This window comes from Biomphalaria glabrata, chromosome 11 (assembly GCF_947242115.1).
Source record: "Biomphalaria glabrata chromosome 11, xgBioGlab47.1, whole genome shotgun sequence".
Taxonomy (NCBI): domain Eukaryota; kingdom Metazoa; phylum Mollusca; class Gastropoda; family Planorbidae; genus Biomphalaria; species Biomphalaria glabrata.
Window position 1 is genome coordinate 31,573,934 of NC_074721.1, and position 24,064 is coordinate 31,597,997.

At 39.6% G+C, this 24,064-nt stretch overlaps 1 protein-coding gene and 1 non-coding gene across 2 annotated transcripts in view; one reads left to right on the forward strand and one right to left on the reverse strand.

Annotated features, from left to right (window-relative positions):
- Positions 1–16,506: 16,506 nt before the first annotated feature.
- Positions 16,507–16,578, forward strand: Trnaa-ugc (transfer RNA alanine (anticodon UGC)). The gene has a single exon. It is a non-coding gene; the product is annotated as a tRNA-Ala (tRNA).
- Positions 16,579–18,217: 1,639 nt separating this feature from the next.
- Positions 18,218–24,064, reverse strand: part of LOC106056572 (homeobox protein HOX3-like) — a 43,061-nt gene continuing 37,214 nt past the window's right edge. Inside the window, exon 2 of the mRNA XM_056004237.1 lies at positions 18,218–22,181. Coding sequence (XP_055860212.1) covers positions 21,097–22,181 — 1,085 coding nt within the window. The 3' untranslated portion in view covers positions 18,218–21,096. The remainder of the gene's footprint in view (positions 22,182–24,064) is intronic.

The following is a 24,064-nucleotide window of genomic DNA, read 5'->3' on the forward strand; positions in this document are numbered from 1 at the left end:
GGTGTTTCACGAGGCAATGTAAATGCTGATACTGTTTGGTTTAAATATGCGGCCACGTGAACACAAAGAAGAAAGTTGTACAGTAGATGTGAGTCTAGCTTGAGGCTGTCTCGTTGGCTTACTTTCCAGAGTGTAGATAAAATCAATCCGAGATGAACCCTAATCCTGACTAAGTCAACAACAGCGACGACGATAATTTTATATACAACATTCAGTCTATGAGTCTAATTAGAATAGACAGCTAGAATAGATGTAGATTTGACTACAATACATGTAGGCTTATGTTTTGGGTAATCGGACACATGGAAACACATAGGAGGACAAAAAGTAGGACAAAATCTTAGAGGCGCTGGCGGATCCTAAAGTGGTGGGGGTGGGGTACGGGTGATCATCCCCTCTTAACGACCGACCCTATCCACACCCTTGCTGAGCGGATTTTTTTAAATAGAAAAATTTATACAATTTAAGTACAGTTTTTTTTTACTTATCATTATAATATATTATACAATTAGTAACTAGTATAAATTATTTTGTTTGGTACCAACAAGAGAAATCACTACTTCAGTAGTGAGAGATATGACTAAATATGTACGGCTTTTACCTGCTTTGAGAATTGTACACGTTCTTTCTCCCAGACGGATCAAGCTGAAACTTTCAAACAATTATTTATTGTATTAAACAAAACCTGAATCAATTAGTCATTGGAAATTATTTTCTTTTTGTTTGATATCGAAAAGGGGAAATATGTTCTACATTATTGAGAGATGCAGTATTAAGCTTTGATTTAAAAAAAGGATTTTCTATATTTTTTTATTTTATTTACCTCCATTCTTTTCTTCTTTATTCCTTGCCTCCTATTTTTTTATCTTTGGCTTCTTTCAATTTCACCTTCTCTCTTCTCTTCCTCTTTCTTTCACTCTTCCCTTTCTCTTTTAAAGACATTCTTTCTCTTTTTTTTTTTTAAATACTGTCCATTCTTACCTTTAAGTCATTTTCTTTCTTTTTTTATCCTCTCTCTCTGTCTTTTTCTTTTATTTCTCTCTGTCTCTCTTTTTATGTCTCTCTTTCTTTTGATTCTCTTTCTCCTTTCTCTCTTTCTTTCCCTCTCTTTCTATCTTCTGTATCCGTTCCAGCGTTTCTTTTACCTTTCATTTATCTCAAAGCCAAAAAAGCATCATAATAATTTACCGTATCGGGTATCGGATAACAAGCCGCAGTGATATCGATACCGCCATACTTGCATCTCGCCCACGACACGCTTAAGTAAGTATCAGATCATCGCAGGATTTACGAATACGATAATCTATTGCGCCCGGGCTTTGGGAATTTTTCACTACGTTCCGTCGACAGCGTTAGTTTGCAAGGGGGGGGGGGGGGAATGCGAGGATGGGAATGAAAGATATGGCCGTCGGTGGAGTTTTTTGTTTGGTGTGTTCAGAGATATGTTTGTCTACGTGGAACCTTTAGTCGTGGTCTATGTCCCAGCGTCTGGGCCCCCGGGCCTTATATTGGCACGTCTCCAATTGCCAGGAGGACAAACTTTGACCAATTTTTTATTTTTTTTTTTCAAACTAGATTTCTATGTCCTACGTTTGGTTATCAGATATCTCTTGGTCGTCTGCTAGTGTGGCGATGGTATCGATACTTTTTTTTTTATTGCGCTGTGTTGAGAGCGGTCGGGGAGAAAAGAATGGGGAGGAGATGATAAAAAGGAGGAAAAGAGAGAAAGAGGAGAGAGAGAGAGAGAGAGAGAGAAATATATGTTGGTGTAGATACAGAACGATAAGATCTTCCCCCGGATCACGTGACAGGGCCATGTTTAGAATTGACGCGCGGGTGAAGTGCTTGTGTGTGACACCTTGTTGTTTTTTTTTTCTTCATTCCTTCCGATTAGGTCAACGTGACAAACAGTGAGGGGGGGGGGGTCTCAGGTGAGTAAATTATCGGAGAAGGAGCGTATAGAGGGGGGAGGGGGGTCCTAGGGAAACATTTAATGGACATGCCGTAAAAAAATTCATTTAAATGTTTCCTGAATTCCCCCCCCCCCCTTGTTTTCACGCCGTCTCCCCTCACAGACACCTTTCTCAAAACTCCGCGGGAAGAGGAGGGGGTGGGAGTTTCTAAAGGGAGAGGAGAGTGGATCGTGTCGTCCAACACAATATCCCGAGCTCTCTATCAGACATTTTATGGGGAAGATACGTCCGAGTTGATAGCGCCATGTTGTGACTAGTAGTGAATGGACGCTAGCCCAGCCTTTGGGGTTTCCGTCGCGGGTGATTTCAATGCTGTGTGCCCATTGTTCTGAAATTTGTGGAGTTTCTTCCTCGTGCGAATCTCGTGAAATCATTACGTGTCACTATACGAGCACGTACTCTTCAGAGTCGGTTTCTCTATTACACTGTGCACCTTCCCCACAGCCAGGGCCGGTCCTACAGATTGCGGGGCCCTAAGCGAAACTGATTGCGCGGGGCCCCAGTCTGGGTAGGGAATAATGATAATAAGTGAAAATTAAGATATGGTCTTTGAAAATAACATTGTCTTTGCATTTTATTCATACTTTATCTTGTACAAAATCAAAGTAAAATTAACTTAATCAGCTATCTACAGTAGATGGTAGTTTTCCAACAAAAAGGCCAATAAACATTCAGATCTTCCTTTTAGATTTACTCTCGACTAGCAAAATATCGCTTTTGATATTTTTTAAGAGGTCCAGGGGGATTTATGTGCTAGTGACTATTAAATTTAATTTAATTTAACTCAATTTGTTTTGGTTAAAATTCGCCTTATTATAACATTGTTATTAGACGAAAGCTGACAATGCCGTTTTTTTTGTTATTAATCGCGAGTAGGATTGGCCTTGTCCATTTTGAATTTCTTCTTCTTCTTCTTCGTTCTCATTTTTATGTTGGAGTGTTCAGATGACTAGACCAGTATAGGAGATGAACAGCGCAGTGGTTTCCAAATCAGGCAGCTCTCCATATAGTTTTCTTTCTATTGGGGTGTTTTGGAGCCAGTGTCTTGTATGAGATTCTTGGTAAAGAGAGCAGTTTTGGAGGACATGGTCAGCATTCTCTGGTGACACTTCACATGGGCATATTTCACTGGTTCCAATTTTGAGCTTCCATTTTGAATGACACCCAGGAATGACAATTTTGTCTGTTTTTAAGAAGATTTGAATGGGTTTGCAGGAAATTGTATAATTTCAGATTTTCATGACTTTTTTTTTTTCGATTATTTTGCAATTTCAGGAGATTTCCAGGAGCTCCTGGAAAATCAGAAGGCCGCGTTAACCCTTTAGTAATAAGTAAAACTGGTTAAATTTAAGAATTTACACTTAGAATTAGCGCGGGGCTTATGAAAGTGCGGCACCATAGGTTGCAGTGGCCTAAGGCCGGCCCTGCCAACAGCCGATGTCTTAGCGAGTTCTAAGCAATGGCGATTGGGGGGAAATATGTGACCTTTGCCCTGCGACCTTTGGAAATAATTCCTTACTTTGTGTTTTGTATGAGATTGTAAATTCAGAGGCATGAAGAAGTGAATTCTGAGGGGCATACACAAAAAAACACTGAGAGAGAGAGAGACAGAGGAGGAGGAAAGAGAGGAGGAGAGAGGGGAGGAGATAGGAGGAGATAGTAGGAGAGAGAGGAGGAGAGAGAGGAGGAGCGAGAGGAGGAGATCGAGGAGGAGAGAGAGAGAGCGAGAAAGGGAGAAAGAGAGTTAAAGACTGTGAAAACAAGAGAAAAAAAAAAGAAATAGTGAGTAAGTTAAAAAGAGAGAAAGAAAGATCGGGAGAATAGTGAGAGAGAAGTAGAGAGAAAAAGAGAGCGAATGAGAAGTTAGAGAGAGAAAATAGGGAAAGAGAGAGACATACGGACAGAAAAAGAAAAAAAAATGAGAAAAGCAAAGAAAAAATAAAGTGAAAAAGAGAGAGAGAGAGAAATACAACGATTTATCTGTTACAGAGTATGTGTGTCAGAGAGATATAATGTGTGTGTGTTTGTGTGTGGAAGAGAGAGAGAAAAAAAACGGGGGTGGAACTGGACCCGGGGGGGGGGGGGAGGACGTCTTAAGATGTTAGACAAAAAGCTAATTGCAATGATTCAATTCCAGAAATAGTGGAGTTTGGGTTTGGGATACAATTAGGACTAAATAGTCACGGTTAAATGATTTTGTAATCAGTCAAACCGAAAAAAAATGTTTTTTTTCAGCCCTCCCCCTTCATTCTGTAGACTCGATGGATTCGCCGTTGTTGTTGGCGCCTTCTCCTTTTCTGTCCGCTCTTCTTCAACGAAGAGTCGTTTCGGTTATAAAGAACAGGAAGTGACGTTACTGAGAAGTTCAGGCACTATGGGAAGGATTGGCTTCAAGTGAAAAAAAAAGGCCAGTTATGAGGGCATATATATACTTTATTACATTGTATTAGTAAATCTTTACCTTTCTTTTTTATTGATCGCAAGTGTTCTTTAATGTAAATTGACTGCTTGATATTGAATTATTACTCAACATTTCTGTATGAAAGTTATTTTGAGGGAGTACGACAATCGTGCATGTATTAACAAGTCATGACGTCACCACCGAAGCATTTTTCACCATTAAGTTATTTATATTTATACATAGATTAATTACAGAGAGCGTCAACCAATAATTTGATTTTATCTTTTTGAAAATTCCCGGGAGTTTTCGGGAGGATTTTTTTTTTGTTTTGTTTTTTTTTATTCTGTCTACAGCTTTCCTGGCAAGTCGTTGAAATTTGACTTTCAAAAGAGCTGCTTTGAAAGCTGGCCGCTCAGCGATCAGGCGAGAAAAGTCTTGCACGGATAACCAAGAGCAGACGGAATAATTGTAGATTAGCCTCCCCTAGAAATGTCACAAAATTCCAACTCGGCGCAAATTTCTTTTGTTCTTAAAAATATCTTTTTTCTTTTTTTTCCCCCTAATCTGTCTCGTTTTTTTTTTTCTGTGTATGTTATTTTTAAAGGGCGCGGGTTCGGTTTCCAAAAAGACAAGCTCTGGTGACATTTCGGGTTTCTGTAACTTGTAAGAAAGGTCTCCACACTCTAAGGGAAAAGAACGCCCTCTCACTCCCCCCGACCATTAAATTGCATCCTGGCTTTCAGTCAGGGTGAAACTGTATCTGCTAAATTACCCGCCTGCACAATGGCGATGTCTCTTCGTGACGTCACGACACCAGAGGCGTCATCACACGTCCGTGGAGATGTTGATATGCTGGGTGCATCCGGAGAAGGAGCGCGGGTAGAGGGGCGGGACATGCACGCGTGAAGGTGGCTTGGATTAAACTTTAAACTTTTCTTGGTGTGAAACAGAACTTGCGATGATGCATCCCAGAGATCAACTTGATTTCAACTTCTTGCAGAGTAGAGACATCATTCATCCTGGAATTGGAGGGAGGGTAGGGGAGTCTCACCATTTAGCTACATCAAAGTTGATCTTACAAAGCAAGAGAGTCATCTCTTATGGTCTATTGATATATAAACTATAAGCTTCCACTTTCACTCCACTTGGAGCTAGAAATTTGTTACAAATGTCAACTTGACATTTCTAGTAACACAAAATTCGCTCGTGTTTACTCTTTTACGTCGATATATCATATACATTTAGTTGGCCTAGTGGCTGATTGGTAAAGCGCTTAGCTTCCGAACATGGTTCGAATCTCGGTGAAGTCTGATTTTGAACTTCGGAATTTTTTAGGGACATCCTGAGTCCAGCTACTTCTAATGGATACCGGTACCTGATAAAGGCTGATATTAGTTGGGGAAAGGAAAGGCGGTTTGTCGTTGTGTTGGTCACACGACACCCTCGTTAACCGTCGACCATTATAGATTGCAAGGCATGAAAACGTCCGTTGACGTTTAAGTTATACCTTATTATTTGAATGATTGAGATTTCATAATTAGAGTCATAATTACAAGTTGTTTAGTAGGCCTCCTTCTGTCGTAGAACACAAATAGCGCAGGTAAAGGTGGCTTTTGCTTCGGTGGTAGAGGAGCTGGCCATTTTTCGTATTGTACATTTTTCTTCCTGAGCTGAGACCCATGTTCTTTCACTGTCCATAGCTTTCTTGGTCACTGTCTCTTTCTATCTGGTGCGGTCTAGAGCTATGTCTTCCCAATGGTCAGTATTTAAGCTCACTGATTTGAGGTCCCGTTTTATTACATCTATGTATTGTTATAATTATTATTATTATACCAGTAAATAAAGTCAATATAATAAACAATAATTAGTATCAATTATTACAGTCAGTGATTAGATGCAAAATTAATATGCCATGATTGGAGACAATGATTACAGTCAATGATTAGAGGCAATGATTATAGTGAAGATTAGAGGCAAGGATTAAGTTAATTATCAGAGTCAATGATTATAATCAATGAGCAGAGGCAGCGATTAGAAACGAGGATTAGATCCAATAATTAAAAGCAATAATTGGATTTGTCAAATAGAAACAATGACTAGAGAATCATGAGTCATCATAATCATTAGAGTCCACAATTAATGGGTTCCAATCCTATTGAAGACTGGGATTTTTTATGTCGCCTCTGAGTCCACCCAGCTTTAATGGGTAGAAGACATTAATTGGGGAAAAGTAGAAATAGGCCACATAAACAGATGACCCTATATCATCTGCCCTATAGACTGCGTGTTTTGAAAAGGGGACATTTATTTTACTTTTTACTTGTTTTGACCTTATGGGGCAGTTGATTGACTGCTAAAGGAGCAGCCATAGCGCCTCTTAAAATTAAGGTTCCCCTTTTAGACCATGCTGAAGCCAAGCACTTTACCACTCAGCCACAGCGCTTCTTGTGTGTATCAGACACTACATTTACAAAAAAAAATAAAAAAATTGCAATATGTGTGCTCCCTTTCCTTAAGTCTTTTGCTAGGAATAGAGATGCTTTGAACGATCCTATGTATCACCTACAAACACCGCAGCACGAACGAAGAGAGTGGAAACAGGATCACAAAGGCGATTGACCGTTACGATGACCTGCTGACCACTGTAAAAAAAATAATATAAAAAACGCAAAATGAAAAGTTATGGCCATATCACAAGGTTCTCGGGGTTTGCAAAGAACTTCGTTCACGGAACAGTGCCAGGCCGAAGAAGAAGAGCATAAAAGAATGGACGGGCATGTCATTGAAAGACAAGGCTAAAGACAGAGGAATGAAGAAAGACGGTCGACAGATCATGTGTTGTGCCCCAACGGCTCAAAAGGTAAAGGTGAAGGAAGCTACTTCCTTTTCCAAGTAAAAGTGTCCTTAATGACCTAAAATGTCCGTAACGCCCTCCCATAAGTATAAGTGTCGTGAGATTCAATGTTTATGTGTTGTTGTTTTTTTTTAATTAAAAAACCAATATCTTTCAATGGCCACTGTGGGCTCTAAACTGTTAGTGGCCCGGGGGCAATGAACCTCACTGCGCCATGTTTTCTTAGCAACTGGATAGAAAGATGCGAGCATTTAAAAAAGTAATGGACAAAAATATCCGCAGAATTGTCTCCTTTACATGTACTTTTGATGTGCCACTCTTTTGCAATGAAATCACTATCAAAGTGTCAGTGACACAAGCGTCATGACATCTATCTTCCGGGTGACATCGTTTCAAAAAATCGACAAAATTTCTGCTAGCAAAAACATGGTCCAACCGGACGTTGGAGGTTTGAAGAACAACCATCGGAGACCAAGCCTGCAATTTTGATTTCCGCTCCTAACAGATGCGATAAACTGCCATCACTTGAGAGACCTGGACAATGGCATCCTAAACTGACCACCACATTTTATCACTCCGTGGCACACGCATTGAAGTGAAACAATGCTGATCGCAAGAGGTCAGCAGTCTCGACCCGACGATTGACCGCTGGTAATTATTGGTCACTTGGCCAGAGGGGAAGTGTCAAAGCCCAATATCCCGATTATACATTTGACAAAAAAAAAAAATTAAAAGAGGTGGACAGAGAAGTTCAGAGTTAGCCTGGAACTTGACCACTTGGGACAGGAAGTATTTGGAAAACTGGACACCAGATGATATCATCTCATCCACGGTCGGAGGCGGGAGGCGAGTGGACAAAAAGAATGTTATTTGTTTTTCAACTGTCCGGTTCGTAGGTGGACAACAGTAGTTATCAACTGTCCAGTTTCTGGTGGACAACAGTAGTTACGATTACATGTGAGCGACAGGAGAGGAGATAGCGCTAAGAAGTAGTTCGCCACGAACTCCGCGTGCCAACTTCATTGTGAGGCTGTAAAAATAAATAAAAAAAAGTCCCGAACGTTTAAAGTATCAAAAACTGAGTTCTGTCGCATAAAAAATTAAACATCACTGACCTATATATCTATTGTCAATGGAAAGTACAATATGAACAGTAACATTGACTGCAGACAGTTACTGTTTTTATATTCTAGAATAAAGTATAGGAGTTGCGGTAGCTGAGTGGTAAAGCGCTTGGTTTCAGAATTGGGAGGTCATAGGTTCAAATCCTGGTGAAGATTTTTAAATTTCGCTATATCTGAGACCACCTAGCTCTAATAGGTACCTGACATTAGTTGGGAATAAGTAAAGGCGGTTGGTCGTTGTGCTGGCTACATGACACCCTCGTTAAACAGAAGATCTTTACATTATCTGACTCATAGGTCGCAAGGTCTGAAAGGGGAACTTAAACCTTTTTTTTTTAAAGTAAATTTTCCTTTACAAGCCTTGCGATCTACAGGGCAGATGACGTAACATCTGGAGGACTGTTAACGAGGATGTTTTGTGGCCAGAACCACGACTAATGTCAGGTAAACATAAGAACTGGGTGGACTAAAAGACGCCTTAAAAATACCAAAGTTTTAAATCCAGCCTTGACCGAGATTCGAACCCGAGAATTTCTTCTCTCATCCTCCTCCCGGTTCGGAAGTTTAGGGACCTACCACTTAACCGCCCACAATACTGAGTTGAAAATAGTAATGAATATATGTTGTATAAAGGTTCTGTATTTTTAAAAAAATTTTGGCTAGTTTTGAAAAGGATTTAAACTAAAAGGATATAATGGAGTTCATTCACCAATCGTAAACAAACAACATTTAGCCACGTGGTTCTCTATCTCTTCTATACAAAATGCATAAGCCATAAAGGCTGTAACGTGATACCTTTTTGTCATTGTTTTATCAATATTATGACATGACTAAATGTTGTTTGTTTACGGTTGGTGAATGAGGTCCATTCATGTCATCGTAAGGAGTGGTTTCTTATATTCCATTGTCTTACACGAGGCTTGACCAAGACTCAAGTACCGGTACATACAAAACTGGACATGTGAGATTTCCATTTTCAAGAGTTGATATTTATGAAATACGGGTGGGGAGGGTTGGAGTAAGGGGGTCACTGAGATTTCGGTGAAAGATTGAAAATAATATTGCTCCTTCAGTTTCAAGGTACAAATATGTTTCTTCCCCCCCCCCCTCCCCCCTACTTATCTCACGTGAAACTGCTGGAAAGGGACACCACTTCGAAATAGAGTCCGCTCTTCACTCAAGGCGGGTTTTCATTCATTTCGTCATTTTAGATATAGACTTTACATTCAGCACCTATCTACTAGAAACGCAATTTATACACATTTAAACTTATTTCTCACGTTTCTTATAAATATGGTGTAGTGCGAAACACTAGCCCAACGAACCTTATTAATTGTAACCTTATAATTCGTGTAGATATAAATCTAGTCTTTATTAAATAATATTTCAGTTATACTCGAAACCATTTGTTTGTATTAGTTTTGCTACCCCCCCCCCCTTTCCAAACACACACACAAGAGAGCACGACTTTATACTGATGTGTCCTGGAGTGGGGAAACATGAAGCTTTTGGGCTTGTCTTCACAACGAGGCTTTGGGCTTGTCTTCACAACGAGGCTTTGGACTCGTCTTCACAACGAGGCTTTGGGCTCGTCTTCACAACGAGGCTTTGGGCTCGTCATCACAACGAGGCTTTGGACTTGTCTTCACAACGGAAAATTATCACGTCCTACACGACAACAGGGTTTGAACTTGGAACGATTATGATAACAGTGCAAAGAGCATACCACCCGGCCAGGCTGGCGGTGTATGATAGAAAAACATAATTATAACATGAATGTAAATCTATCTATAAGTATAGTAGATAAGAAAAACACCCCTGTACTTAATGTAGTTTAACAAACTGTGAACGAAAAGGTAGCTCTGGCTATTCACAAATCAAAAGTGAACTCCCCTTTACACTTCCAAGACCTCACCAAACTATATAAATGTCCGAATCACGCATCCGTTCGTGACAATTGAAAGGTTGCGAAATATTTCACGACTCGTTTGAAAACTAGATTTTTTTTTTAAACAGCTCTATCGTTTTAAATGGCAATTAGAATCCACCAAATGTGTAAAACGGCGGAGACATTGCCGAGGGCCGAGGGCGCTTTAATCTTATCATCTCGTGTGGCATCGGGTGCGAGGGATGTCGGGCTCAATCAGAATCTAAGTAGATAGCGGGGGTTTTTACAACGGGGCAAAGATGGCGGCCAGGGCTCCTCGCCATTAATCCCTCCCACTTCCTGACATGCGCATTTCAGATAACAGGTGAATGCGATAACCGGAAATCGGGCTGAGGGAATGGGGGGATGGGAGTCTTGGAATATCACGTGTGTGTGAACCACGGTGACACGCGAAAGAAGTTGACCAGATGCGTCGTCCGTCAATCTAGTGTAGCATTCCACGTAATGCTTGGTTCTGTTGCTGTGTGTATGGGATTGTCTTTTTAATATGTAAAGCTCGTACCCCTAATTAACAAGGTCATTAGAATAGTATTAGTTGTTAAAAAAAAAAAGTTGTTTGGTGGATGAGTGGTAAAGCGGAAGGTCTCTGGTTTGAATCTTGGGGGAAACTGGGTTTAAAATTTCGAGATTCCTAGAACGCCACTGAGTCCAGCCAGCTCTACCTGGCGCTAGTTGGGGAAATTAAGGTGGTTGCTCGTTGTCATGGCAACTTGACATCGTCGTTAAAACTTAGAAGAGTATTTTGTGTGCCATGGTACCTTCGCATCATGTGCCCAATGGTACATTTGCATCATTTGCCCCACGAGTCGTAAGGTCTGGAAAAACTTACTTTTTCATTAAAAAAATTTATAAGCTATCCCGACAAGATCAACGACTAATCTTTCGACTCTGGGCCCGACACAACAGAATGAGACAACATATGTACCGGAAGATAAAATTGAAACCAGTGAAATCTACCCATGTGAAGTGTCACCAAAGAATGCTGACCATGTCCTCCTTTTTAAACTGCTCTCTTTACCAAGAATCCCATACAAGACACTGGCCACCAAAACACCCCAATAGAAAGAAAACTATATGGAGAGCTCCTTGATTTGGAAACCACTGCGCAGTTCATCTCATTTATTGGTCTAGTCATCTGAACGCTCCAACATAAAAATGAGAACGAAGAAGAAGAATTTAAGAAATCACATCTCTCTAATGATTTTCTATTGCTCAGGAGTACGTCGGGGTAGGCCTTAAGCATAGGCAAACTAGGCAGCCGCGTAGGGCCTCCGATTGATGGGGGCCTCGCAGAGGACTGAAAACAATTTCTTTTTAAAGAAGACATAACTAAACTTGAGTCCATTGTTTTTGTGGAGTACACTAGGTTTTAAATAAATTGTGTTATTTCTTTTTCATTCGGGGAACCTAATTCATTTCACATGGGGCTTCCACTTATTTAAGGCCGGCACTGGTACGACCAAGAGGGAGATTTATATATCAGAAGAGCATGTTGAGGCCTAATTCGTGAAGTACTGGCTATTCAATAATGAAGTCCATAAGATGTTTGTATTTACATCTATATTGTTATTGTTATTGTGCTGAGGTGGACTGTGGTAGTCAAGCAGAATATTTTTGGACCAATAAGATTCTTTTCTTATGTTATCTTATCTTATCTTATACAAAACAAGTGGATAAGGTTCTTCTTCAAACATTTCTTCTCAAGTCTTGGAACGCTTTATGGCTGGGTATCCTTTTACCTTTTCTCAAAACGAGGCTACATTGAAGCGTATTGGCTTTTTTTTTCCCTTCAGGACGCAGACGGTAAATATTTCAACACTAATCTTTTTGTGAACCATTTTCACACATTCACATTCATTGACTTTGTCTTTTCCGTGGAAAAAACAAACACACACACACACATAAAAAAACAACATAAACTCTTCCACCCCCCTTCCCAAAGCAACGTGCCCCCCACCCCCAGCAAAAAGAGGTTATTCTTTTCTTCCAAATGTATTAATGATGTGCAGCGGAGGAGATCGGTGAAGTCCTCGGCACTTCCCTGGACCGGGTCTTCTGGAAGCTGCCGAGCCGTGCTACGGTATCCCACACTGCCCCGGTTGTGCTTGAATGCACCAGTTGACCAGCGAGTAGTGGAACACTGAAGGTGTATGCTGGAAAAAAGGGGAAGCTGAAAAATAAAAGTTTTCAAGGTTAATTTACAACAATCTGGTAATTACTTAAGTGTGTAAACATGAGTGTAAATGTGTAAATGATTATTTACAAATGACTGTCGGGTGGAAATGGAATAAACTGAATTGTTCCTTAAATTAAAAGATGTCAGGAACAAGGTTGTTTTTTTTTAAAGAGACATGCGTATCATTAGGAAGGTGATGGCCTCCTAGTGACCTGGAAAGTGGTGGTTAGGTGATTGAAAGGTTGGCTTCTAGACCAAGGGACTGACGATCAAGTCTCTGTGAACACTGGGATTTTAAAACTGCAATTCTAAATAGACGCCTCTGTATTCTTTAAAAAGTGTTCCGCGTTCCTAAAAATAAGTTCCTACGTTCCTACAAAAAAATATTACGATGTTTTGGAAGAACAATTTAAAGTGTAATTAGATTTTCAATAACTATTTATTCTTTATTTTTTGTGATTTAAATTGACGGACAGACAGATCAACAGACAAAACGCATAAAAGTAAGCGGCTTTTATCCTGAAGTGGTAACTTAAATATGCATATGTAATTTTTTTTGGAGAGACTAGTCCTGTAAGACGCCGATGCGGTTGTCACGCTACTAGATTTCAATCTCTGAATATAAAGTTGATTTTAAAAATGTGCGTGACATTTACATACAATATGCATTTTTAGCCTTCAGAAAGAAACATAAATGTTTTCTTTTAATTTTAATAGCTACAGTTCCAGAAAAAAAATACAGTTAATTAATATTTATATTTGTTGTAAACATTTCTTGTCCATTTTCTAGATGCATTTAAATAAGGGCTACAGAAAATACATCAGAAATTATCTTTCTTTGTTAACATGCCTGCAACTTAATCTCCCTTACATTTATGTATTGTTTTAGCCATGGTGTATTTTTATAATTAAAAAAAAAAGCTTGCATAATTAATTTTATGAACAAAACTGTTTCCTTTATTTAAAAAAAAGGCGCCAATGCAACTAAACTTTGCAAGACACAACGCATGGGGAAATAAGAGTACAAAGCTTATATCGACTCACTCTTTGTCTGTCTGTCTGTGTGTCTGTCTGGCCAAAAATTTGTACACGTTATTTCTACGACACCCAATCTCGGATCAAGTTAAAAATTTTGCACAATTATTTCTTTTACCTGACAACACCAGAATCAATCAAAAAAAAAAAAAACCAATTAGTTAATTAACTATTAAATTTCTTGTTTTGCTTCTTAAACAAGGGAAAGAAATAGTATTTGATTAAAGTGGTCTTATGAGCTGAATTAGTCCCTTTTATATTAAGTTGCGGTCTGAAGCTGAGTGAACACAAACATGAAATAGAAACAATAGATAACTCTGTTCATAGACTCTTCACTAGCAGTGGGGTTACCCCGCGTTGGCTTTAGAAGCCTGAGAAGGTTTTAGCGTAGAAGTTCGAATGCAGGTGGTTACCTTTTTTTAAAATTACATTTAAAAGCGATCACCCAGAAACCCCGTTCTTTCTCCCCCTTTCCAACTCGTCCAGGCAAGTGATAGGATCATAGCGTATTAAGAACGCTAAAAGCATGAAATTGTGCTATGCAAAAACAATTGGTAAAAAAATATTTCTAATCGCACAGATACACATTAATATAAGCTTTTTTTTTATTTTACTTGTTTTTTATTTCTCTTACAGACAAATGTAACGTCTTGCCTAGTGAGTACACACAAATGTAGGTCTTGCCTAGTGAGTACACACAAATGTAGGTCTTGCCTAGTGAGTACACACAAATGTAGGTCTTGCCTAGTGAGTATACACAAATGTAGGTCTTGCCTAGTGAGTACACACAAATGTAGGTCTTGCCTAGTGAGTACACACAAATGTAGGTCTTGCCTAGTGAGTATACACAAATGTAGGTCTTGCCTAGTGAGTACACACAAATGTAGGTCTTGCCTAGTGAGTACACACAAATGTAGGTCTTGCCTAGTGAGTACACACAAATGTAGGTCTTGCCTAGTGAGTACACACAAATGTAGGTCTTGCCTAGTGAGTACACACAAATGTAGGTCTTGCCTAGTGAGTACACACAAATATAGGTCTTGCCTAGTGAGTAAACACAAATGTAATGTCTCGATTAATGAGTATATGAAACTGTAAAGTCTTGCCTAATTATTTTAATGTACATTGAAGCATTAAAATTTTATCAAATTAATTTTTTTAACTAGACTTTTGATAATCCTTTTTAGAAATACCTAACATACACATAGAAATACATTTTCGGACATGATACATTATACCACCTTGGAAACAGTGTTTTATTCTCTTATCCACTTTAAATATTTGCTTTTCTGTTACGTATGTGTTTCTTTTATCTATCCATATGTAAACTCAGATATTTTGTTTTTTCAAAATTTCAAGTCTTTTGTAGAAAGGCAAACAAATGATAAAGGAGGGGTGGGGGTGCAGATGTTGGGTATTCTCTGGCGAGATTCCCGCCATACATCACGACTCTGGTTGACATTAATATCGTGACGCAACATTCCCGTGAAAGTTACTCAACACCAGCGCCACATCGTCACACTACCGAGATGTCCCCTGAGCGGTCAGTCAATGCAAGCCAGAAATGACCATTGTCTTCTGCCGCAATTCTCCAGAGAGTCCTCGCTGGTCCGGAGATAATTTACTGTCCAGCAGGCGCAGAATGGATCACTGGAGGAAGGATGGGGGCAGTAATTTACCTGGGCACTAAGTTGTGTTACTTATAATTCCCAGTGGTCAGTGATTTAAACAAATGTTTTGGTCCGACACAGGTTTCTCTCTCGGGGGACAAGATGCTGGAAGTCAAACTACACCCCTAGCTCCAGTAAGGGCGTGCCGCTGACCGCTTGACATGTCCACGCCACACCACACAGCACCAGTCCTGTTGATTTATGGACTGGTCATCTATTATATACTGGACACAAGGGTTGGCATTTATTTTACCTTTGAAACATATACCTCTGACTGGTCAGTGTAATCAAGACCAATCGTCATAACAGTCCTGAACACTGACCTGTAACCTGGCAACAGGTTTCTACGTCAACGGTCAGTGTTCATCCCTTCTATGACGATAGGCCTCTGTCTAATCATCGATCTTATCTTTGAAAGATTTTTTTTTTTACCTTAGTAAAATATATGATCACACCCTTAGATTAGAATCAATGGGCAGTGGCGCATTTAACCTTTCTAGGGTGCCGATTCTCTGGCAATCTAGAATTGTGCATTTCAGATAGGGCGTGCAATTTTAGTGGGAAAATTGTGTTTTATAAGAGCCATACGAGAATAGGATCTTAAAATAATAATAATAATAATAATCTTTATTATCCGTAAGGAAATTTGTCTTACAATTTGTGCATTACACCAAACAAAAAAAATGTTGTTTTTTTTTAATGCTAAAACATACTAAAATTCGTGTAATAAGCCTCAGTAATTGTGGCGTAAAACTATCTACAATGTACAGTTTGTCGTACTTAGAATTTGATCAAACTGCATACTTCTAATTGAGCAAGCAACCTCCAGATTTAGCAGGCCACATACTCCAGATTAGTCATTTTCTAGATTTAGAATGTTATATACAGTAGATATAACACCCCATATATAGTTCGTCCATCGTGGTTCGATGATGACCACTTTGTCATCCAGGTTTTAACACGCCATCTACTCTAGATATAACAGCCCATATCCTCTAATTGCAACAGCCCATATTCTTTGCATTTATAGTTTTAAATCACTTTTTTTTATATGTTGCTTTCATTAAATATAAAATACAGAAAATAAAATTATGGAAAAAAAAATACGCCCCGTGATTCTATGTCAAAACATTAACATTAAGTGACGTGCTTTGAAAGACTTTGTCCCCCTCAATGTTGAGTCTATATCAATCTGTGCTCTAGCGGTCATAGGTAGCTTAGTACTTTAGTAGTTTACATGGATTGTCGCTATACTCCATGACTTTCTTTTTCATCTACGCACTAGTAATCAAAAGATATTATATTTTACTTCTGTGATATCAATTGGGGATGTAGCTCAGTGGTAGAGCGTCCGCTTTGCATGTGAAAGGCCCCGGGTTCGATCCCCGGCATCTCCATTTTTTTTTTAATTTAATTTTTTTAAATATCTCGAGAGCCCTAGTTTTGGAGACTAAGCACCTTACCACTCAGCCACCATAATAAACTCAATCACCCCAAAAAAGTAAAAACTTTTTCCAGCTCTTTATATCATTTTGTCTGGTGTCACAATAATATCTATGGCGCTTTGTATTTTCGATGTTTGTCTACGTTTGTTCTGTGGTCATTATTTGGTATTTTTCAGTCTTGTTTCTTTTCACATTGTTATTGTTATATCTGACCCTGCGACGGCGTTTATTTTGCGCATTAGCGCACTATTCCACACCAGACAAGAATTTACATATATAAATATACAGTGCTTTCTTTTGTGACGGTACGCACCGGTACGGCGCACTGGCACCTTTTTCAAAGTGGGAAAAAAATTATGACTTTTCTTGCATTTTGACGACCTTTATTATTAATTTATTAGTTGTTAAAAGTTAGACACTCCATCACTGTGTACCGGCCCCTATTTTATTACAAAAAAATACATAGAAACAAGCAGGAAATTACATATGATTAACAAACAAATAAAGTGTAAAGATGTCTCCTTCATGATAACCCTAAGCAGTGTTTCATAAACTCCGGACTCATGCGCATCCCTTGTATGATCTTTGTAATGCTGAATATCCCTCGTACCTCTAAAACCTCATTTAATTCATAAACAGAACTTATTTAAAAATTCAGCATAGTTAATAGCATGCAACGCTTCCCCTCTTCCAAAGTCCTCCCGTACCCCTGGGGTTGCACGCTCACCCCACTTTGGGAAACACTGACCTAGAGAAGTGAGGTGTTAGTGTTGCATTGTGGGATTGGCTGGCACCGGCAGGAGGTGCCTCAAACGTAGTGGTACCATTAGCCACAGTGTGTGAGGGAGAGAACTCAAGGCTAACAATTTTTTTTTTTAACTTTATTGTGATCATCTACATATCATTCTTTTTTTACCCCCCCCCCCCCTTTTTATTATTTCAATATTTTCAAACATCTTGGAAATAAAATAGTAGAGATTTTGTTACTTTAATTGGTGAAAATTAAGTCTTGGCTGAGTGGAAAAGTGCTTGACATTCAAACGGGTTCGAATCTCGTGTAAGACTGAGATTTTGAATTTCCACCTAACTAAAATCGATACCCGACATTAGATTTTTGAAAGTCAAGACTGTTGGTCGTTGTGCTGGCAACATGACACAAATTCATTGTAACTAATGAAAAAGGTGACCTTTACATCATCTGCTCTGTAGATGTGAAAGGGATATTTTTTACTTATTATTCAAATAAACTCAAGCATTCTTTAAAAGTACCGGGCTTATGAAATACTTATAAATCCACAATGTCAATTGTACTCTACATCTGTAGTTTGTTCTACAACTACATATCTATATCTACATCTAGGTCTACATTTGTAGTTCTACATCTACACATCTACATCTACACATTTACATCTACACATTTATATTTGCAGTTCTACACAATAGTTCCTTGGTGATAAAGGAAGAAAATAAAGACATTGAGCAAAAACAAAAACAAAAAACAACTAAATTCTTAGTTTGCTAGGACAAACAAAAAAAAAACAAACAGACAACAAAAATACATTTTCACTTACACATAAAATTGAACACATGCTCACACGGGTTTGTTTTGTTTATTTTTCCTTTCAAATCTACACATTTGTTTCCACTATGTTGCCATAGAAACATACACAATCGTTGTTGAGGAACCAAGGGCAGTAATTTGAAGAGATCCATTTCATTTCATTTTATTTTTTTACACATACAAAGCAATGCTTAAAAAATGATTACAGTCTTTAAATTTATGCAAACCTTTTCCCCTCAGATTATGCCCTTTATTAAAAAAGTTCTGTTAGAAAGCTTACTGCTAGGGTCACAATACGTATGTAACATAATCTCTAAAAGCTCTGTTCGAAGTACTTAATAATTCAGTAATTTTTATTTATTTACGGGAAAACCCATACACGTTCTACTATAATACAAGTTAGAAAATCGGAAATTTCCGATTAAAAAACAAAGGTATACATGACACGAAAGTTAATAAGTCGTAAAATGTAATAATTTGTTTTTTTCACTGTTTGTATTTTATTTCTTTTGCAACGGCGGTAGTAGACCTAAATTTGAAAAGCGAACTGTGTAAAAACTGAACAAATCATTTCAAAATGTCAGATAGACTTTGTTTAGTTGTATTCTCCCCTTAAGGTGCGTGGTCCCACGGTAAGGGCTATAAGAAACCTGGGACCTGATCAAGTGTAAGAATAACCGCTAACCACTTGCTGTCATCATGACGTTCAAAGAATAAAGACTGCTGATCATGGATGGGTCACTCTATACAGCTGGATGCTAAGAGTTAATGATTTCGCTGTGTATGCTCATGGCCCCTATCTACACTGACTCTATAAGAATGGCGGAACCATATACTCCTATGCCCTATGCTGTACCGATCTCTCTATGAAGAAAATGATGTGGGGGGGGGGGGGATATAACATTATTTCAGACTTCCATAAAGTTTGGGAGGGACATAGAAGCCATACAAAGTCGCACTAGGTTGATGTGTTTGATCCGTTTGGAACGCTTCTGTAGAAATCCAGATTGCTACGTGTTACCAAACCTCCTGCGGGACGGCAGGGAATGGCAATTTTCGAACTCAGGACCATCATGAACACAGTCCGAAGCGCACACTACACGACCAGGTAATTATCAATGTTAAGAAGCTAACCATCCCTCCATCCCCGTGGCACTACAGCCCATGCAGGGCTCAACCTCAGCACAACCCTCCATTCAGATCTCTGCTGAGACATTCCAGTTCCCAGGTATTTAGTAAATTTTCGGTTGTCGGTGTCCAGAACTTGAGAAGAAGCTAACAAGGATTTTAAAAAGGAAAAAAAATGAAGACTTGCTAAATCAGTGTCGGTCCTGTGAGGGTGATGGTCTTATGTCTGTGCCTCTGAATGTGACTTTTTGACGCCAGATGTTATAAGCTACGTCATATAATCCAATCAACCCTAAAACTAGCGGTGACCTTGGAATACCCTACTGGCAAGCTACCCCCCCCCCCCAACCCCCGCTTGTTTTACACGCATGATTTAACTCTATAATAGAGCATACAGATCTAGCAGATAGATGTTCAGATACGAATAACAAGTGTTAATATTTTTTTAAACTGCCGCCATACTTAGGAAGTGACGTGTACTCATGAAAATTCTTCCGCGTAATTTCTGCCATGACCTGCTTATACCACAAGTATTGTATCTCTATGTTATAGTAGGTAGATTGAGTGTCTTACTTGTGCCACTACCGATGCAACTATCAATGAAAGGAAGGAGTTTACCCTCAAACACGAATCATTGCGCAACAAACAAAAAAATAGTGCTAACATATCAAAATACATTTCACCATTTTTTTTTTAAAGACAAAAGCACAAAAAGTGAAATAAATTAAGATTTATACAATTTGTTACAATAAATATACAAATATATTAATCTTTAAAAAAAAAACAAATAACTTTATTGTTAAACCATTGACAACAAAATTCACTAGAGTGAACAAATAATGAGCAATTAGGGTGAGCGGACATGGCGTCTTTACCAACGAGTTCTACCACACGAGGACCGTTATAGGTCATGTAGCAGGCTCGTGCATATGGTAAGGTTGAACCATTTTAGGGCCTTCATTAGTATATTTCATTTACAATAGTCTCGTATTCAGGGCAAAATCAATTCGACTTAGAAGACAATAGTCATAATTGATTTCTAAGTAAGATGTACTAAGGAGTCAAGCATTCTTCAAATAGGTCCTTATGTTAAGGTACGACACTCTCTATCTTCTATCATTCATTATCAATTTCTATCACTCTTTTTTTTTAATCATAAAACGATTTGCGCTTTCATCATCATCATACCGTTCATCATCTTCTCATTATTGTATTATCATCATTTTTATTATTATACACATTATCTTTATCATCATCATATTATCATCATTTATCATTATCATACACATCATCAAATTAACATTATTATTATTATACACATTATCATCATCTTCATTATTATACACATTATCATCATCATCATGTAGAACACAATATGAAAGAGAAAATCAACAACAACAAAATATTGCCACTATGACGTCAACTACCTCACACACAGTTTGAAAGCAACACACACCACAGTGTGACTACATGGCAGTGGTCCGACCGAATTCAGACCTGCAGCATACGCCACACATATCCTGTTCTAGTCATGACAGCTCCGAAAATAGGCCAGTTCAAAGTTCAAAGGTTGTTTAATGATCACTTGTATTTTAAGTTCTTCTGTTTATTGTGATAAGTTTTTTCCTTGCATCAGAGACTCGCTAGCAAGGAAAACTTTACAAAGAGAAGATGTCAATTAGTTCTTAGACCTGGTTTTCTTGAGTAAGTCTTTGCGACACTTTTTGCTTGTTTGTTTAAAGAAGGTGAGTGCTATTCTTGTTGCTGTAGAGTTGTTGCGCTTATAAATGAGTAAGTTTCGGTATATACTCGTATTGGTTGTAACCCAGAGATGATACGGAGCAGTTCATTGGTGAGTTCATAGCCGGATGTGACGCCATCGGGCCGTGCGCATGCGTGTGGTTGTCCAAAGGATTAATGTCGGAGTACATGCTTCCGGTGACCAGCATATTGTTGGATCCTGGGTAATGCCTGGTCAGGGGCGGGCCGTACCCGCTGCCGTGGTGACTACCCTGTTGGTGGTGGTGCTGCTGTTGTTGTTGTTGCTGTTGTGGGTGTATGCGCTGTTGTTGTGGCGGCGGAGGCTGCTGTGTTTGCGGCTGGTGTTGAGGCGGAGGCTGAACAGCGGTGTGAGTGTAGGGGGCCATGCTTGAAGAGATCGGCGAGGAGTTGTCGTGGCCGTGTCCGGCTTTGTGGACCGACTGGGGAGTTGGAAGCTGTTGCTTCTGAGACTGTTGCTGGACGTTGTTGGCACCGTGTCCAGGGGAGATGAGTCCGGCTCCAGGGCTCTCCGACTTAATAATCTGAGCCGATCCGGCACCTTCCAAAGGTGGCAGCCTCATGCCGCTTTGAGATCGTCCTTGACCTTGTGCTGGACCTTGCATGCTACACGCTGATTCGAGATCGCTAAGGGAAGAGGTTGGCGAGCTTCCCCTGGGCAGCCTCGAGGAGAGGAAATGCCCTATGTCTCCACCTCCTTGACCTGGATTAGGAGACAAATGAAGTCCGTTAATGTCTCCCGAGTTTCCCTCCATCTTTCCAGACTTACCACAGTCTATGATGCCAGGACTCCTATCTCCACTCAGACCGGACATGCCATGGCAGGAAGAGTTCTCCGTGTCGCTCTCAGAGTAGCTTCCCTCAGACTTGGGCCCATGTTTGTCCACAGACCCCTTGCCCCGCTGCTCCTTCTTAAACTTCATCCTACGGTTCTGAAACCAAATTTTAATCTGCCTCTCGGTCAAGTTCAGCAGCGCTGCCATCTCGATCCTTCGAGGGCGGCACAGGTAGCGATTAAAGTGGAACTCTTTTTCTAGCTCCACGAGCTGCGCACTGGTGTAAGCTGTCCGGGCTCTCTTGGACGGCTCTATAAAGAGACATAAAAAAAAGTATAAATATTAGCATATGTATTTAATGTTACAAATAATGACTTATTACTAACAAAAATAATTATGTATTCAAATATTATTGGACTATTGCGCTATGGCATGTCATTTTATCAACATTGTCATTTCTACGTGTTTATTAATTGCAAACAAAACTCCCATGTCTTTATGTCCATGTCTTTATGTCCATGTCTTTATGTCCATGTCTTTATGTCCATGTCTTTATGTCCATGTCTTTATGCCCATGTCATTATGTCCACGTCTGTGTGTCGCTCTGTTCAACATCTATGTACAACATGGCTACATCTGGACATATAGTCTACAGGTGTGTTTGTGAGATCAGCACTTTATCTGTGTAAAGATGTAAACGCCTTCACGCTCCACACACACATTTTACACACACGCACATCTCCCACACACGCACATGTTCAATGTTCAGAGTCTCTTTTATTTGTTTGTTTTTCTGCGCGCAGATCCTGGGGTCCGGTCTCTGGAGCATCGACTGTCTCCGGCATCTTACCAACAGATTCCCATAATGTTCATCTTGTTGTTTTTTTTTCCCTAGTCTCTCCTTCACAGCAGGGGCGTACCTGTGGCGGGGGACGCATTGCGTTTTGAATTAAATCCCTAACTCACTCCCACACCCACCTACCAGCGTACGTACACACAAACGCACACTTAAACACACCAACCAATCTGTTCCTCTCATATCGACCCTTGTTTTGTCTCAAGACTTTGCAGGAATAGATTTCCCACTCCACGTGCATACTTCTCCTCCCCGCGCCCCTCCTGGAAAATGAATTTTAAAAAGACAAACTTTTGCCTTCTTCTTATCCGCATGGTCCGCGCCTTTGAAAGCTCATCAGTAAGAAGAAGAGGAAAAATAGAAGAGGGGAGGGAGGCGGTTGGAACAAAACTGCTGTTGACTGTCTTCACAACTCTTGCTGTGAATAGTGTTCTAGCAGACGACCAGAGCGCGCGTTATTTATGGACTGAAATATACAAAGTAGAAAAACAGATTTTTTGTGTCGTAGATAAATAAATAAACGATGGTTGAATCCTTTATGAGCTAATGGCATCAGCGGCCTTTATAAGCTAATGACATCAGCGGCCTTTATAAGCTAATGGCATCAGCGGCCTTTATAAGCTAATGACATCAGCGGCCTTTATAAGCTAATGGCATCAGTGGCCTTTATAAGCTATTGACATCAGCAGTCTTTATAAACTAATGACATCAGCAGCCTTTATAAGCTAATGACATCAGCGGCCTTTATTAGCTAATGACATCAGCGGCCTTTATAACATATTGACATCAGCGGCCTTTATAAGCTAATGACATCAGCGGCCTTTATAAGCTAATGACATCAGCAGCCTTTATAAGCTAATGACATCAGCGGCCTTTATAAGCTAATGACATCAGCGGCCTTTATACGCTAATGACATCAGCGGCCTTTATACGCTAATGACATCAGCGGCTTTTATAAGCTAATGACATCAGCGGCCTTTATACGCTAATGACATCAGCGGCCTTTATAAGCTAATGACATCAGCGGCCTTTATAAGCTAATGACATCAGCAGCCTTTATAAGCTAATGACATCAGCGGCCTTTATACGCTAATGACATCAGCGGCCTTTATAAGCTAATGACATCAGCGGCCTTTATACGCTAATGACATCAGCGGCCTTTATACGCTAATGACATCAGCGGCCTTTATAAGCTAATGACATCAGCGGCCTTTATAAGCTAATGACATCAGCGGCCTTTATAAGCTAATGACATCAGCGGCTTTTATAAGCTAATGACATCAGCGGCCTTTATAAGCTAATGACATCAGCGGCCTTTATAAGCTAATGACATCAGCG